The 17,130-nt window shown below is 41.6% G+C and overlaps 1 protein-coding gene across 24 annotated transcripts in view; it reads right to left on the bottom strand.

The window, feature by feature from the left end:
• LOC6535120 (poly(rC)-binding protein 3) overlaps window positions 1-17,130 on the bottom strand; it is a 90,275-nt gene that overhangs the window by 11,010 nt on the left and 62,135 nt on the right. For 4 of the 24 annotated variants that reach the window (XM_039374856.2, XM_039374857.2, XM_015195543.3 and 1 more), the window contains 9 exons: window positions 13,382-13,953; window positions 6,390-6,446; window positions 6,215-6,331; window positions 6,012-6,105; window positions 5,785-5,948; window positions 5,553-5,672; window positions 2,700-2,840; window positions 418-502; window positions 78-363 (listed from right to left, as the gene is read on the bottom strand). In XM_039374856.2, coding sequence (XP_039230790.1) covers window positions 78-363; window positions 418-502; window positions 2,700-2,840; window positions 5,553-5,672; window positions 5,785-5,948; window positions 6,012-6,105; window positions 6,215-6,331; window positions 6,390-6,446; window positions 13,382-13,480 — 1,163 coding nt within the window. In that variant the 5' untranslated portion in view covers window positions 13,481-13,953. Of the gene's footprint in view, window positions 1-77; window positions 503-2,699; window positions 2,841-4,469; window positions 4,799-5,552; window positions 5,673-5,784; window positions 5,949-6,011; window positions 6,106-6,214; window positions 6,332-6,389; window positions 6,447-13,381; window positions 13,954-17,130 lie in introns of those variants that run through there. The other 20 variants (XM_039374858.1, XM_015195540.2, XM_015195534.2 and 17 more) reach the window with 18 other exon arrangements.

The raw sequence follows: 17,130 nt of genomic DNA, 5'->3' as shown, positions 1-17,130 counted from the left end.
AACAACACAAGCAACAAACGCTCACACATACAGAGAAAGATAGCTGATGGAAGGCTGAACAAGATCAATGCACTCACCTCATATTGATTAAGTATTGGGCCAGGGCCACCGAGTCCGGATTGCCGCTGATGGTGATGGTGCGGTCTGTATTGCCGCCCTCGCGCTCCTCGCAGTTGGAGATCCGGATCATGGCGCCGGATATTTGGCGAATCTCGGCGATCTTGGTGCCCCCCTTGCCGATGATGCAGCCAATCAGGTCGTTTGAGACGGTCATCTCGTGCTGCTGCTGCTGGGCTCGGTTTGCGGGATTCGCTGTACGCAGTTGCGACCCGGCCAGTGCAGCCAAGGCTGCTGGGGCAGAGCCTAGATTAGATTGGAAATCTGTCTGGCATCTGGCCGCAGAAGCGCTCAACTCACCTGTGTGGTTGATGCCCCCAGTGCTGGCCGGATTCATCCCAGCCAGGCCCAAGGCGGCCAGACTGGCCAGCGGGTTCTTGGCCACCTGTTCGCAGATCGGGACGAAAGTACAAAACGGATTAGATTGGATTAGACTCGGATTTCTTCTTTTTCGATGGGGCTCTGGGGCTTCGTGGGTTAAGGTGTGTGTGTGTATGTATACAGTTGGGTTAGTTTTTATCTATTAATCTGGGGGCAGGTCTGTTTTTTGGGGAGGGAGAGATCACAAGATCACAACACAACGCGTGTCAACTTCCAGTAACAGGATGGAACATAACAAAAGGGAAGTGGTTGGAACGGAAACGGAAAAGCGTCAAACAAATAGATACAAGAACAGAATGCAATAGGAAAAGCAAACGGGATACAAGATTATGCTCAATCTTCAGTTCTTTTTACAAACACCATGAGGTTGGTTGTAATGGAATAGTATTTATCTTTGTACATGGATCCAGGTGTTCGGTTTCGAGTGTATGTAAGTATTTATTGTGCGGTGTAAGCTGATGTTTACGTATGTATCTGGTTTTTCGGCCGTCTAAAGCCTCAATTGGAGTGTTGCTCTGGATTATGGTTCTACACAATTTACAAGTTGGCTATACGAAATATATAGGTACGGAGGCAGATAGATGGATGGACGAGAATAGAAAGAGATAGAGAAAGTTGACACATCGAATAGATTTACAGGGAATACACCTAAAGGAAACTTAGACTTGAATTTTTCTCACATAAACAACTTAATCCATTAGGATTTAGGGCGACATATCCTAAATATTTTTCACGTTTATTCTTGATTTTTCTCCGAAAAGTATGCTAATGCTTTTGTAAATAATTTCCGCTTTATTTTTTTTTAGTCTGGGTAAGGTTGCCCTTTCTTGGGGCAAAATTCAATGCATCCTCATTTTTTCCTCTTTTCACCAATAGCACCTACAGCAAATAACATACACACACTGACATGCATGCACACATGTGCATGAAAACTAGGACTCGAAAGGGTGGAGATGTGCGGTGACTTTAGGGCTGGTAAATTGGGGATTCTGCACGCGCTTTATAAATTAATCAAATCAAATGCAACACTTTCAAATATCTTTCAAATAATTGCATCTGAATGTTGCAGAGAGGAATAGGAAACACGGTGGCAGATGATTCACTAGAAAGGAGCGCACAAAAAAATGATAGAGAAAATCTCAAATAAATCATACAATATTCAATGCTTTGTGTGCTTTTATTTCTGTGTGCACGTGTGAGTTGGGAGATGCATCTGGGTGTGTATGTGTCTGAGTGGGGGTGTTTGTGTGAGAGCTTAGGAAACAAGAACTGAAATATTTATCAAAATGCAATACGAATTTGAAATGAAACAAATAAAACATGCGCTATGGAAATATTTTATGACCCAAAAATGAATTGCAACTCAATAAAGTTCAGTGACAGAGTGATGGTAGAGGACGGATAGGGGAAACTACAACGGATTATCTAGCAAAAATTGTCATACAAACTTGCGTGTGCTGGCATATTAACAAACACTTCTTGCCAAGCACAGACGGTACATATAAAAACGCTAACATACAGATACGAATAGAAAACAAGTAGAAACAATTTCCAAAACTATGAAAAACTTTAGCTTTGGCGAGAAAAGACAAGGCAGCTGGACCCAATAGTGCATTTTTTTATAACTTTTGGCTGGGATAAAGGGTTTGCATTCCAAGTCCCTTCGGTCTGATTTTTAGTGTATCTTCGGCAAACGACTTAATGGGGACAATAACTTCAGGGACCTGGACTTGGCCAAGGAGCTGCAGTTTGGCCCCATGTCATTGATATGTGGCCAGCGGTTCCGCCGACTGGGGATCGTAAAAGAAATGCCAAAGAGACTAAACTGGGTATACAAGCTACAAAAACCAAAACTGGGGGCTACTAAGAGGTTGCTACGACGGGTAGAATTACAACAGCAACATATGAAAAGAACTATAAACACTCAGAAAAATAGTCGTCCGTGATCACCATTAAGTTTTCCCAAGCCAATTCGACTAATTACAATTTTTAACTGTATTTCTGAGTGCTTTATAGTGTGATGCGGGGGAGTGCAGGCAGGTGTTGGGGGACGGTACATCATCATGCTCTGCCTGGCGAAGTTGGGTTCTCGAGTCATGTTGCGTTTGATTATATTGGTTAAACGAGTACAGTTTCTTTCAAGAGTCTGGTGGAGATATTCGTGCTCTTGAACCGAATCGCATCGATAGCTTAAAACTCACATCGGGCATTTGCTGTAGGTGATGGTGGTGTGCTGGTATCGCTCCTTGTAAATGTGCCCCCTTTAATAAAGGATCCGCCAAGCCTGAGATACCAGCATGTAGGCCGCCGGTAGCCAGGGCAAGTGGAAATACTGGACAGGTCTATGTTCGATTGATTGATTGATCATTACGGTTATGTGTGTGTGTTTGGTGTGCATGTGTGGAATTACAATTGTGTTTTGTGTGTTTTTCGATTCAAATTATGTGGCCAAGGAAGAAAGAAAAGTAGAAGAACGAATATTGTATACCACAAATAAATGTCTTTCAGAGCAAGTTGGTTAAGATCTTAACTTTGTAGTTGCTATGAAGAGATGTAAGCTTATCAGATACATGTTTAAATATAGACCTATCGCTAGAGAAACTCTTTTAGAAAGCTTTCGAGGCGTGTGTGCAGTTTCTGGTGTGGAGGCGGGGATTCTCAACGGGGTTCGTTGCAACGCAGAACAAAGTTAAATGATATCAGGGGGATGGACGAACAAAATGCTGACATCTAAGGGGGTTTATACTTTGACTTCGAGGGTTCGGTTTTAGGGCTCTGATGATCCAAGGGTTTGGAGGTTCATACAACAACCAATGCCGACAGATTCGTAAGGGATGAGGTACAGTTGCCAACTGCCTATGCTGCTATCACAAAGCAAAATCACATTGGGTACTCTACTTTATAGAAATGCAATTTACTGCAGCTCAAAAAGTTAACCCTCGAAAACAGTACCCATTGTGGACGAAATTGACAACTGTGGGGGCTTGCACACTACTGCCTGTATTAGGCTAACGAATTGTAAACCAACACCGACAATAACCAGGACCAGGAGGAGAGAGTGAGAAAGAGAGCGATTTGTGGAAAAGAGACGGAGAGATATCGCAAGTGGATGATACAGCTAGTTTTTGATTTATTACATTTGTTTTTGGACATTAATTGAATTTGATGCGACAACAAAAACTTTGTCTGTTTTAGTTTTGAGAAACTTTTATTTTTCGTTGGGGCAATGGCTGGCGAGGGGGCTCTGAAGGTCGGAGAACTAAACTTTACAGTGCTGAACTGCACTGTACTCTAGTGGACGGAACTAACTGTACTAGGGCCTGAATTGGATTGCATGGAATTTAATTTGTTTGCTGTTTGTTTTAGCTGTTGTTTGCTATTTCCTGCGTTCTGTAGAGCACAAAATTCGATTTGGACATGGGATTTTTTAACGAGTTACAAACAATATTTATAGATTAGGATGAAAAGATAGTGACGAGAGAGTATTAGAGTGTAAGACATGTTGGGTTTGGACAGGATGGTATTGGAAAAGTATGCTGTTCTTAAAATGACTATTGGCATTGTTGTTCTCGAGAAAACTCATCTAAATAAGCAGCTGCTCTTTATTTATTTATGAGGTGAGCTCCACAGTTTTATTGACTATGGACTTGTCCGTTGTAGAGAAATATATACTTTAATGATTGACTGTACTACACGAAAATCAAGAGAGATATCAAGAGAACGCAGGTCTATGGCAAATAAGTGAATATAGTAATATAAAGATGGGAGTTGAATTATTTAATATTCATTACGATACGATTAGTAAGCTGGCGCTTAAAGAGTTTTTAGGAGCTCATATTTATGTAGATCTTGTTGTGTCGAGGATTTGTTTAATAGATGTTTACTTTAAGTTCGGGTTGGATAGTTATGGCGGATACATGTACGTAGATGGGGTTTGGAGAGAAAGGTGGACTAGTGTAGTTTGAACATACTTCTTAGCACACGCTGCCAGCGAGCCCTCTTCAGAACAGAACTTAGAGACACAGAGAGACTGAGCAGAGAGTGAAGAGAGAGAGTTCGAGCCCCCGCTCCCCGCGAGCCATTCTTTCTTTCACACGAACTCACTCGCCTCGCCACGCCTTGAACACTTTTCTCTGAGGTGGAAGAAACCCGAGGATTCTTCCCTCAAGATGCTGCGGATTCGATTCTCGGAGATTCTCGGAGATTCCCGGACACTCTCGCAGACTCTCACAGCGAGACAGAGACAGGTGCCGGGACAGTCTAAAAGAGAGACCAAACGCGCACGCACTCTCCTCGCAGACACACGCTCTTAACCTGAGAGAAGAGAGTGCAAAAGAAACTAAAAGCAAAACAAAATTACATATTTTAAAGTTTATTTTAAATAATTTCGTTAATTATAATCGGCGATGCGATGGCTGTAAAGTTTGTTAACACATTAGTTTACTGTTCGGGATCACCACTTGGACTTGAAAATATATGAACCTCATGGGTACGACGATTGGGAGCGGTAATCGGTTCGGTATTGGTTTTAGAATCGGTATCTTTAACGGTAATCGGTACAGTAGATTGTGAGGTTTGGGCTTAGAAGGGTCAGAAAAGGGTCACAAAGAGTTTTTTCTATGGACTGCAATCAGGGGTCTCCAAGTGAAGAGATTTAGGAAAAAGAGGGGAGGGACTTGTGGACGGTGTTGCAAATAGCAAATAATTATCGGGGTCTATAGAACAAGGGAAACTGGCAGTGGATATTCGGCGGAAACACAAGAGAGAGAAAAATATGGACAGAGAAACATAATGACATAAACTAAAGAAATATTATAAGGATAAATAGAAAGTGAAGTCGCGCAGTAACCAAAAAGATAGTTGGGCTTGGACGGGACAAACTCAAATAGATACGAAATTGTTTAGCTGGACTCATGTGGGGTCGGTTAAGATTGAGACAGAGCGAGATATATAGCTGCGGTGGCAATAGAGTACACAACACTGTTCACTGATCTTAACAACACGTATAGCCTAGTTTTCTGGGTGCGAATTCGGCCAGACGTCCACCTACATACCTCTTGTGTGGGCACTGCGTAGTTTCCTTGGATGGTAAAAGCCTGTCCATTGGCCAGGATGACGGGGCCAGTAACCTGCGGTTTTGGTCGGTACGGGATGGTAGCACCGCGTGGTGGGGACTGTTTAAATAAAAGAAATATAAATTTACGGAAATAAAAGGAAACTTCTAATAAACTTCGTCGACTGAAACCCTATTTGGAGTAGTTCCTGAATAGTGTATAGCAAACTCACCTCCAACATGACAAGACATATCTGATAGATGCACTGGGTGATCTGCTCGGCACTGCCGCTCAAAGTTACCGCCCGCTCTGTGGAATTGGGTAGCATTTCACTGGCCACTTGGATGGAGCAGCCCGTGGTCTGACGAATTTCCTTGATCTTTGAACCACTCTTGCCTGTCCCGAGTGCGAATTGATGGCATTAGTGGTGATTACTGGTTATGTTTCTAATCCGCTTACCAATTAACGATCCACATTGACTGGCGGGCACAATCAATCGAATGGGTATTTGAGTTTTTCCAACTTTACCTACATCATTGAACTGCGAGCACCACTGAAACGGGTCAGAAGTTAGTAATGTGAATTGGAAAGTAGGGTGTGTGTGTTTGTGTGTGTATGGAGTTGACTATAATAGGGAATGCCCAGTTGTACCGCACACATACCTCTTCGAACTTCTTTGTAATGAGCGTAAATGCCGAAAAGATTGCATTAGTTGTACCAGACACAGTCACAATACGTTCCGGGCATGACCCATCCGAAATGTTGATTTTGGCACCAGACTGGGGGAGAAATAGCGAATAAGTTGCGGATTTGTTAAAACTTTTTGGAGGAACTTACCTCTTCACGAAATCTGTTGACAATTTCACCCTTTTTACCAATAATACTACCAACCTCCTGCAAAAATGAAAAAACGTGGAAAACATGTTGATTATTATAGTTGGGAAACATGTTGCAAAGAAACTTTTAAATGCTTTTAAGACGTATCTGGCTCGATACCATCTCCGCACTTGTGAACATCGAAAAACCCTTAAGTGAGTTTCATATTTTTGTTATTTCTCTGAAACTGTCAGCGACGAAGCCCAAATTTGATTAAATATTAAGTTATATTATGCCGGAGCATACAGCAGAAGAGCAATGGCTCTGCGTGTGTGAGTAACTACTTTTGCATATTTAATTGCCACAAAAAGCATTTCACACGCGCCACAACCCGCGTCACCCACAGTGGCAGCCAGAAAACCCAAACCAACCCGAAGCGATCCCATTTTCCGTTCACAGTCAGTCGCCGGTCGTCGCTGGAAACTGTCGCACGTAATGAAATTTGCGGCCAACGCGTTTTACGCGTTTTAATTGATTGTAAATATCAGCACTGCCACAGCCAGTAACTGAGTTTTTAAACAAAAACCATTGCGAAAATTAAAAGCGCTGTGTCGAATGGAAGGAGATGAACTACAAAAAGGATATGGCCAAGAAGTATCCTCCTTTTGGGCAGCAATTGTGTCGCAGCACGAGCGTGGTTCCCACCTTGCGGATAGGGTAATCAATATTTATCAATGGAGTTCAAAAAGGGAAGTTTCGTTGTTAAATGAAAGCTAAAGGCATTGCTTTACATAAAATATGATGAGGGCCTTCAAAGAAAGCAATTATGTTAACCTATAAAGCTAGATAAAATAGAACATTTTGACTGTAATAAGCGTGCTTCCAGCTTTTGCTCTTAAGGATTTCAAGCAGACTACTGGAAAATTGCCTCTGTTGAATATGTGCTCCCCATTTATATTTAAAACCATTTATTTGGTCATTTTTAAATGTTGCCACTCTCGGTCATTCATTTTGGTGGCCATAAACCATAGAACAACCTTCACAAATCCAAAGTGTAGCAATCCATTGTGCCAGACTAAAAGGGCGCACCCAGAGTCAGCGTATACATCTTGATACGGGCATCTTGCCAGACAAAATGCAGGTTAGGCAAAACAATTTGCGAGGGAAAACTGCCTTCGCCTTCGATCTTCCCCTCACATTATCTGATTTGTTATGCGGTGCTTTCGTTCTGGCCACTCTTCGCTAGAAAATGTATGCCCACAAGAGCGAAATGAATGCAGGCAAGTTCATTCGGCAGAATATATATTTATTGTACACAAATGTCAGAGCGAATTGGTATAATTATTGCCGTAGGTATTGTCGAACCCAACTCAGATGCGTTTTACGGCTGTCTGCACTCATAGACGAATTTCTAGGCGACCAGAGCAATTTATAGGACAAGTTAGCTGTCCCAGATATATGTTAATTGTATTTGCGCCACGACATCTAAGTGCGGAGTGGCCTAGAGACTACGCACTTTCGGTGGCCCTCGCAGCCATTCAGGTTGATGGCTGCTCATCAGCGCCTAGGCCTCGTCATCATCATTAATAATGTGGCTAAAAGCCGCTCGGATGCCCACCCAGAGCCCCCATTCGCCCAGTGCGTATCTTCCATTCAATTATCCCGTTGTGATTGTGGGCCAGTTCAGTTCCGCTCAGAAGTTTGCGCAATTTGCATAAATCGGATCTCATCCCCATCGTCCGACCTAAAACCGACGCCGTTTTATTACTGTGAATAGAGCGAAATTCGGGACTTTCACTTGATTGCATTGATTTGGCCTTTGCCCATTTCAGCTGCCTCATCCACCCACAGACACCCTGCAACTCGGCTGTTCGAATGGCCTACCACCAGTCGGCAATTAAATTCACAGCATTCCTCCACACAGCTCCTGCTGCAACAATGAACCAGCGCATTTGGCATTTTCGCATTTTCGCATTTTCCGATTTCCACATGCGTGCGACTCTCATATGTGAAAACACTTTGCGGCTCGGCCCGGCTGGAACATTTCGACTGCATTTTTTCGAATTGAAAGTTTTGGATTTGTGACACACAGCTCGTTGGGCTCAGCCCGATTCTGACTGGCAATGCTTGCATAAAATATGCATAGGAAAGTTGACATGCAGGCGGGCAGCCATTTCAGAATGCCCACATTCCGTCCTGTGGTCAGGAAATAAGATTTTATTGTTCGTTGCTATTGATTTCGCTTTGTTTTCCAGCTCAAGGGACTTTTACAACTTGGTTGGCCTTTCGCCAATATAAGCCTTGAAATAACAATGGTAAAACTGTTGATGGGACTAGAAAATCAGAGCTGTTATTAAAGAGAATACAGATTGGGGATTAAGCATTATACATTTATGATAATTTGAGTATTATTATTTTATGAGTATATAACTATGAAGAATAAGTAAATACACTCTGGAAGTATATAAGCATAATCTAACTTGTGTGTGTTGATCGATAATAGATAATTATAAACTGGATGATAATGAACTAAATTATTTATTGCAATAGCCATTCTAATTTAGTTAGTTAGATATACCCTGGTTACATAACAACGATAAATACATAGATCTCCTAAACCATCCTAAATTGTTTGCGCACATCTCTTTGTATTTTTCCACACAATATTCAGCCAAGCACATTTAAGGCTAGTTCCATTTATTACTATAGGGCGAAACATGGACTCCCCTAAAGATTATGGCAATAACAATGGCATCGGAAAAGAGAAACAAACAATAACTGAAAACGCATTAAAGCTAAGGTCCGAAGAATAGACAACGCTAATTGTGGGCCACAATAAAAGCGGGGGAAAAGATTTTTTGATGTTAGTGGAGCAGGCAGTAAAAAGACGGAGAAAATAACGAGAAAAAGAAAACAATCGCAGCTTTGGCCTTAGCTTTAACTCAGACAACAACCGAAAATTGTTGGAGTAGCATGACTTGTCCCATGTTTTAACCCTCTTCCAATCTCTGCGATTTTTGGTCTTAGTGTGCGGCGTTGAAAATTGTATAAAAATAAGTAAAGTGCAGCAACATAGCGGCAGCCACACTGGCAACACCATCAGCAGCAAAAAATCTGCGACAGCCATTGCGAAACCGTGAGAACCATTTATGGGAGCTGCAGTTTGCTGTTGCAAAGGAAAAATGCAAGAAAAACTTGCCACAAATGCTGGAAAATGCAATATGGCAAGGGGGCAGAGGATGCAGGGGACGGGCGAGCTCACATATGGCCTGCTGTGGCACACATGTGCCACTTCCCCTCCTTCTCCTTCGCCATCCCACCATTCCATCCAATAAATCATCCAGCGCATTTGTCGCCCTGCAAACTTTTCAATTCGCATTTTTGGCTGTAGTCTTTTATTGTTGCCCTGTTGTTGGTGCTGCTGCAGGCAGTCGGAACGCAAAAAATTGTAAAATTAAATTATTTACAATTTGCCAGGGCCAGATGCTGGACAGGGCCACGCCACGCAGCAAGTGGCACATTCTTAATTTGATTAAATAACGAAAACAACGCACGGGCTAAAGAGAAATGTCTCCTGCAGGCGAAGGTATACTGAAATGCACTCCGGGAGAGCTCCGAGCCTTAATTTAGGTAATTGAGTTGGAAAATATAGTTGTGGCGATGAAAACAAAACTAACAACTCCTAAAAACGTCCATACATTTGGAAACGAATGTATTAAAATCCATTGCACAACCAAGCCCTTAACTCGGACGCTTTGGAAAATAGTTAATTAAAATTAGGCAAGTGCTTGGGAAATGTGGCAGACTGGGACGAAAATTCACATAAAGGTGCCGTCCGTCGTCGGCATCGTGCAATTTCACTAATTAAAAATGCATGATTCAGAAATAAGAACAACTGCAAACTACAGCAAATATCTCTGTCTACTGCCCTGACAATTCTAGGCGAGAGAGCAACCCACATTTCCGTTTTTTTTCAATGCAATTTGCGTATGGCTGCCAAGAAATGAAAAGGTGAACAGAAAAGCGAACAATTTATAGAAATCCAAGCAGCCGGGCCCAAAAACAAAGAAAAAGGTGCTCTCTTGCGCACTCCGTCGCTCGATTGCATGGCAAAGTTGTTTATTTTCCCTCCCAGTTTTCATTTTTCATAAATTAATTAACTCCATCACGACTTTGAACGCGACTGCAACTGCGATTTTGACTCAGACCCAGAGACTGAGTGCGACATTCGTCATGAAAATAATGGGCCAAAGTTAATTAGAGACGATGGAAAATGTCTAAAATATATACTTGGGAAACAATGGCAACTCTGGCCTTGCACTATTCTCTGCCCTTAATCGTATGCACTTTTGTGTCGCTGACTGTACCAACCCACAGATATTTTATACTCAATTTTTTAATAATGAATATTTGCAATTATGACCGGCTTGCAGATTTATGCGATGATGACTCCAATAAATCACAAACGGCAATTAAGTTCAATATTATTAAGCTTGTTTTGCTTCCCCAATTTTTATTAATATATTAAATGCTGAAAATGCAGCGCAGCAATAAATGCCTATATCTTGTTCATTGCATTTGTAATGTTTTAAAGTTGGCTACAAACTTAATTTACAAATCCCTAATGGTTCCCTCTTGTCAAGGGAATTCATGAGACCAAACCTATCCCAATAATACATTAGTTATATTTTATCCTATCTTTTACCATAAAACAAACTCTCCGCTCTTTAAAGACAATAAAGTTTTAAATATGGATACGGCTGCCGAGATTTGTGTTCAATCAATTTTCAAGCCAACTCAGTTGACGCTACTTGGCTGTTTATTTGCCGCGCTGAACTGGCGTTTCTTTTTCTGTTTTTCGTGCACGCCACTTGATTTGCATTGAGCTTTAAATGTATTCACATCTGTGGGGCAGTTAAAAAAGGCGCATAAATCATGCTAATCTATAACTATCGATCAAAAGACCAGCAACAGCGACAAACGACAGCCTTAGTCTGTCGGCGCCGCACAAAAGTGTCTTGGGAATTTATTGACCGAATCCTTGTGCTTGCAAGAAAAAGAAAATAAAATCTCGGCAAATGTGTAGAACTCGCATTTGCATTTACACAATATTTATTCTTGCACATTCTGTAAAAGCCGAAAAGTGCGCCATTACTTACGAGATCCGCGATCGGCGAAGGGATTTCACACCAGGTAGCCAAATCTCTGCTAGAAAGATCTACCCCCTCTCCGTTTCGGCTTAATTTGCTTTCTTTGTGTGCTTGGCTGCTGCTTCTGCAATAAATTGTCGCGTCTAAACATATTTCTGGCCTTTTTGCCAATTGCCGACTGCACATCATGTAACGAGCCCCCCTCCCGCACACCTCAATGCACAGCGCCTGTCGCCTTAGATGCACCTGCCTCGGCCCCTCAAATCTTGATGGCATAAAAATAATATGCAACAACCACGAAAGACTTATAATTAAATCGATGCCTGGGCCAACCCGCTGCAAATCAGCTTCTGCTGGGAAACAGACTAAAAAACATTAATGACGGATTACTTAACACGTGCTGGGGAGTTGGGCTCCCCCATCTTCTGGCCAAGATCGCTAAAGTGGCAAGCCTCTCATCTCATCGCATCGCATCGAATCTTAACTCAACTCAAGAAACAACAACGACGCTGCGTATTTGCGTGACAGCCTTCTCTGGATTGTTGTTGGCTACTAATGTGGTTGAACAATAGTTTTTAATGGCTGTTGGCTGTTATTAAATAAATAAGCAGCTATTTAGGGTTTGTTTTCTATCTCTTTGTTTAATGCCGCTTTCGGCTTGACTACTTTGACTGCAGTGAATCAGTCAGTAAAATGAAGAGACTGGTGTTCAATAAATGTCTTGCTTGCTTGATATTGCTCTTAAACAATAGCAATCTTGAATAAACGCAAAATCAGAAACAGCACAACAATTGCTTCTGCCGTACTTTGGTAATATTGATTAAACAATATTTGAATGGAACTATTATCGCATCATTTACGTCAATTGAACTCTCAATTCACATATTTTTTCACAGCAAGAGAATCGCTTCGGGGTATTTATCCAGAGCAATTGCTATCAAAACATTTCCCTTGATTAAAGCACACACAATGCGCTGTTGTCCTCGATTTGTGGTTAATTTCGTCCCGGTAAATATTTTAATATTTATTTTTATATGCCATCATTTGGCAACTGGTTTAACCTGTCGCCCCGCAGGCCGAGTTGCTATGCAAAAAAAGCTCGTTGAATGTCCGTTTCTCCGTGCAGCATTTACATATGATATGAATGCGATGTGTGTTCGAATTTTGTTTTTGTGGCCAATGAAAGCAATTTATAAGGTAGTGTATTTTATTTGTTTTTGTTCTTATTGCTCATATCTGGGAGCCGTAATGATTGTTTAATAACCGATGCCTTACTTCGTCTCGTTTTTATGGCCCTGTGTTTATATCTCTACGCATTTATATACAATCATATATCCCCGACTCCCACGCGACTTTTCACTCACTGCCCCATTTCATATACCTTAAATGCAATGGCATAATGCGTGTCGTGGCGCGTATTTAATTATAATTTGCATACAAAATTCACGCGTTAATGTGTAATTTTTTCAATAATGTTCGCTCTGGCTGGGTTGCCCTTTGTTTGCTTTCCCATTCTGCGCCAGCCATCACAGTTATTGATTTTGTGCAAATTGAAAACAAGGTCCATAAATATTTAAGATGTCAGAGCTCAATGGTGTGCATAAAAGCGTTTATATTCTGAACACTTTGATTGGACATCGCAGGAGTGGTGTGGCTCTAAAGATTAAGCTTTCTTTTTTACATCTATACATATTATCTTATAAATTTATGAAATATACATTTATATGGAATGTCTATACAACTTTTAATGGGGTGTCATAGAGTTGTTCTAACAACTCTCTGGGTAAATCATTGATGTCCATAGATGCCAGTGTTTTTGTTACATTCCTAAAATACTTTAAAATAAAACACAGTTTAGCTTACCTTTCCTTGCATAATCAGCCTTATTGTGAGTGTCACCGAAGGATCCTCGTGTTTGATGGACGCACCACCCGCACTGCTGCTCGTGTTATTGTCTTCCATGGTATCTATTTTGCTGGCTTTGTCTTAACGCGATATGGATGAAAATGTATGTGGATCTGACCGTACTCGGCGGTCTGTATCGCTGCAATTGTCTTTTGCGGGGTCACCTTCTGATTATGTTGTGGATTTTGTAAATATAACTTTGCTATGAGAGTATATCAATCATAAATGACCAATACACGTACTAAACATATAGATATTTTGGCTACTTTGCTTGCATATGCGTATGTTTTTTTCTAGATAAAATTAAATTGGTGGTGTCTTTTACTAGTCGTACTACGTTGTTGGCTTAAGCTCGCTGCGTTCTCTGCTGCTCGTATCTTCAAAGTTATTATTCAAATGCAACAAATAATCACGGCTACGAAAATATTTCTTGTATTTACGTGTTCAAAATTTTTGTATATTTATTGTTGAGCAAAAATACTGTTGCTTAGCTTATGCATTTAGAGATGTATATTTGTTGGGTGCCTAAGCTGAAATCAGACAGAAGAAATTGAAACGGTTAGTGAGGCACGCATAAATCATTTGAGGCATTTTTAAAATGTAATTTGCCATTTAGAAATTTTAATTTTCCACTCGGCCCAATAAATCACGAAATTAGTATAATTAGTTTATGCACAGAGAGCCAGCAATGCATTTAATCACATTCCCATGCTGAGTTCACGACTTCCGGCATTTTTGCGAACAACGACAATACGGACGGGACGAGAGGTTCCCTACCCTACCGGACTCGTTCATCATCCACATTTTTCTGGCGGAGAGTTGGCCACTGTCCTGGGCCTGTTTGTAATTTTGATATGAAATTCTTCTATCTCTGGTTGGTCGGACTTTTTTTGAACCTGCGCCAAGTTTTTCCGCATATTCCAAACGTTGCGCTTCATATGAGTGTGTACTTGAGCTACAGATATATACATATAATATTGATGTACTCCCGCTGCTGTTGGTGGGACGTTTCTTACGCTTGAAATCACTTCATATGAAATTTAGTACAGATACTCGTACAAATTTTCGCTGGTTCCCTTCTGCCCCGCCCCTGTCAACGAATTCCCAGCATAACTCGATGTACCCCGTGTTCACATGCATATGTACGAATATGTACAAATGTTGCCGGCAACATCGGCATCAGGCAAAAATGATTCCCGGGGGGCACAAGAAATATTTGCGCAGCGACCAACGCGATGACTACCAAAAGCTTCCTGTCATTTCCCGCGGCTTCACTCCCCACCCCTGCACCACACATACCCATTCCCATCAGGGATGCATGATGGCAGAGTTGTTTATGAAATTATGCGCACTAATTCCCCATGTAACGGGGGCTCAGCTCACCTAGACAGAAAGAGGAATACCGTTCTGAAGTTCGGTCTCCCCGTCAAAAATGCGCATATTTTGTCCGAGTCCGCTGCACTTAACTTTTGCTGGATAAAAGGCTAAATAGAAAAAGCCATGATCACTGATCAGGTGGAGGGATACCTGATATGTCATGTCTGGTTACAAAAGTTATTGAGTTCCTTTCATCCTCTAGTCTGCACTAGATTCGTTGAAAACCAGGAAGGAAGGGTTTCCGAACATATCAAATATATATTGTATATATTGTATATATACATATATATAATGTATATATTCTTGATTAAGATCGATTGCCAGTCGATCTGGCCATGTCCGTCCGTATAAACGTAGAGATCTCAGGAACTATACAAGCTAGAATGTCGAGATTACGCACACAGATTCTGGAGACATATACGCAGCTCAAGTTTGTTCACCCATGTTGCCACGCCCACACTTTTAAAAAATGTATTGACATTGTTTCTCTTTTTTTATTAGTGTTGTAAAATTAAATCGATGTGCAGAACATTTTTTGCCACGCCCACCCTAGCGGCCACAAACCGCCCAAAACTGCCACGCCGCACTTTTACAAAATGGGGTAATATTTTTTCACATTTTTGTTACTCTTGTAAATCTATCTCGATTTGGTAAAAATCTTTTTGCCACGCCCACTCTAACGCCTTTAAACCGCCAAAAACTATCACTGTGGAAATTTCTTCCTCGCACTTCAACTAGATGATTAGCGGGTATCAGATAGTTGAGGAACTCAACTATAGCGTTATCTCTTGTTTTGAAATGATATTGATGCCGTTATTCGTAGGAAACCGTTCCCGACCGTATGATGCACATTTTTTCTTGATCAGGATAACTGCCCTAGTCGACCTACATAATATGTAGTACATATAGGCTTATATTCTACGAATCGTTTTACCAGTCTGTCCGTATCAAAGATGAACGCAAATTATAAATTACATATCTACCTTCTTCCTGCCTAACTGAGCTGGCAGTATGTAAATTGGCAATAGAGGCACCATTGAAAACCAGTCATTTTCCCTGCCATTCCAACCCAGCCACCGAACAAACCCATGTTAATATCTATTGCTCGACTCTGGGAACGCCCGCAGTGATGTCTTACGGTTGCACACCGGGGAATACCGAAGTTGAAGGTCGGGGGCGGAGGAGAAGCTACGCAGCAGGAGCCGGCAGGGTAAAAACAATGACAATTCAGGTTTCACACAATAGGGGATTTTGTGGGGCAAGGATTAGGAGAGGGGTCCGCGAGTATCCAAGCCAAGTGGAATTTTGTTGAAGGAATGTGACCAGAAAGGATGGGCTGTGAAAAATGAAGATGTCTCAACAAAACTCTATTCTTTAGACCCATCCAACTCGTTTTCGTCTCTCAACTCATTATCAATCATACGCACTGTGTGACAGACGGACAGACGTACTTTAGCTTCAACTCCGAATGTATTCCCACTTTTTAATGACTTTTTCTTGGTGGAGAAGGAGCATAGCATAACTAGTTTTCTTTTAATTAACTCGACATAAAAATGCCAATGTCGGTAATGGCAGCCAAACCAGTTAGCTTTCTAATTTTCTTTGGCTTTCCACACGCACACACCGAGGACGTCAGAGATAGTAAATGTGGCTTGGCTGTGTGAAAAGATTTCTAATTTCCTGCAAGACAAAAAAAAAGCCACAAATCACAAAGAATCTGCTCATCCGTTCTCTGCTCTTGTTCTCCCCAGCCAACTTCATAAGAGTTGGCATATTGGAGTACCCCGACATAAACTTTTGTTTCTAACTCATTTACATTCTCAGACATTTCAATTTAATTCAAAATTCTGGCAAGCGGGAAAGCAAAATATGGTTTAATATACCAAATGACCTAGGATTTTTCCTTTACATGTTGGACCACCTCAAACAAAAATAAAACATATACACAGACACAATAAATGCTAAATGCTGAACTCGACACACACATGTCTCAAAAGTGCTGTCATGTACTCGACGATGAGTTGGAAAACGGAAAAACGGAGTGGAAGAGCAACTTTGTTGACGCCGTTGACTTTATACGTCAATTTCATCGCCGTCGTGAGGAGTTTTCGTTTCGTTTATAGCAGTCAAGGGAAAATGAGAGGAGGCACTGTGGCAGGGACCCGGGGTTTCGACTGCAAGCAAACGTCAACAGCAGGCGGAGGAGGCTGTTACTAGAAGGCTTTCACATCGGCTGTCTTTCGTAGTCACCAGACCTGGCTCCTATGTCAAGTTGTCGTTGCCGTCGACGTCGTTGTTGTGGCCAAGTCAACCGCATCATCATCGTCATC

The sequence above is a fragment of the Drosophila yakuba genome, chromosome 3L (assembly GCF_016746365.2).
Source record: "Drosophila yakuba strain Tai18E2 chromosome 3L, Prin_Dyak_Tai18E2_2.1, whole genome shotgun sequence".
Lineage (NCBI taxonomy): Eukaryota > Metazoa > Arthropoda > Insecta > Diptera > Drosophilidae > Drosophila > Drosophila yakuba.
The sequence above is the reverse complement of the archived record's forward strand: the minus strand, read 5'-3'. Positions and strand labels throughout refer to the sequence as shown.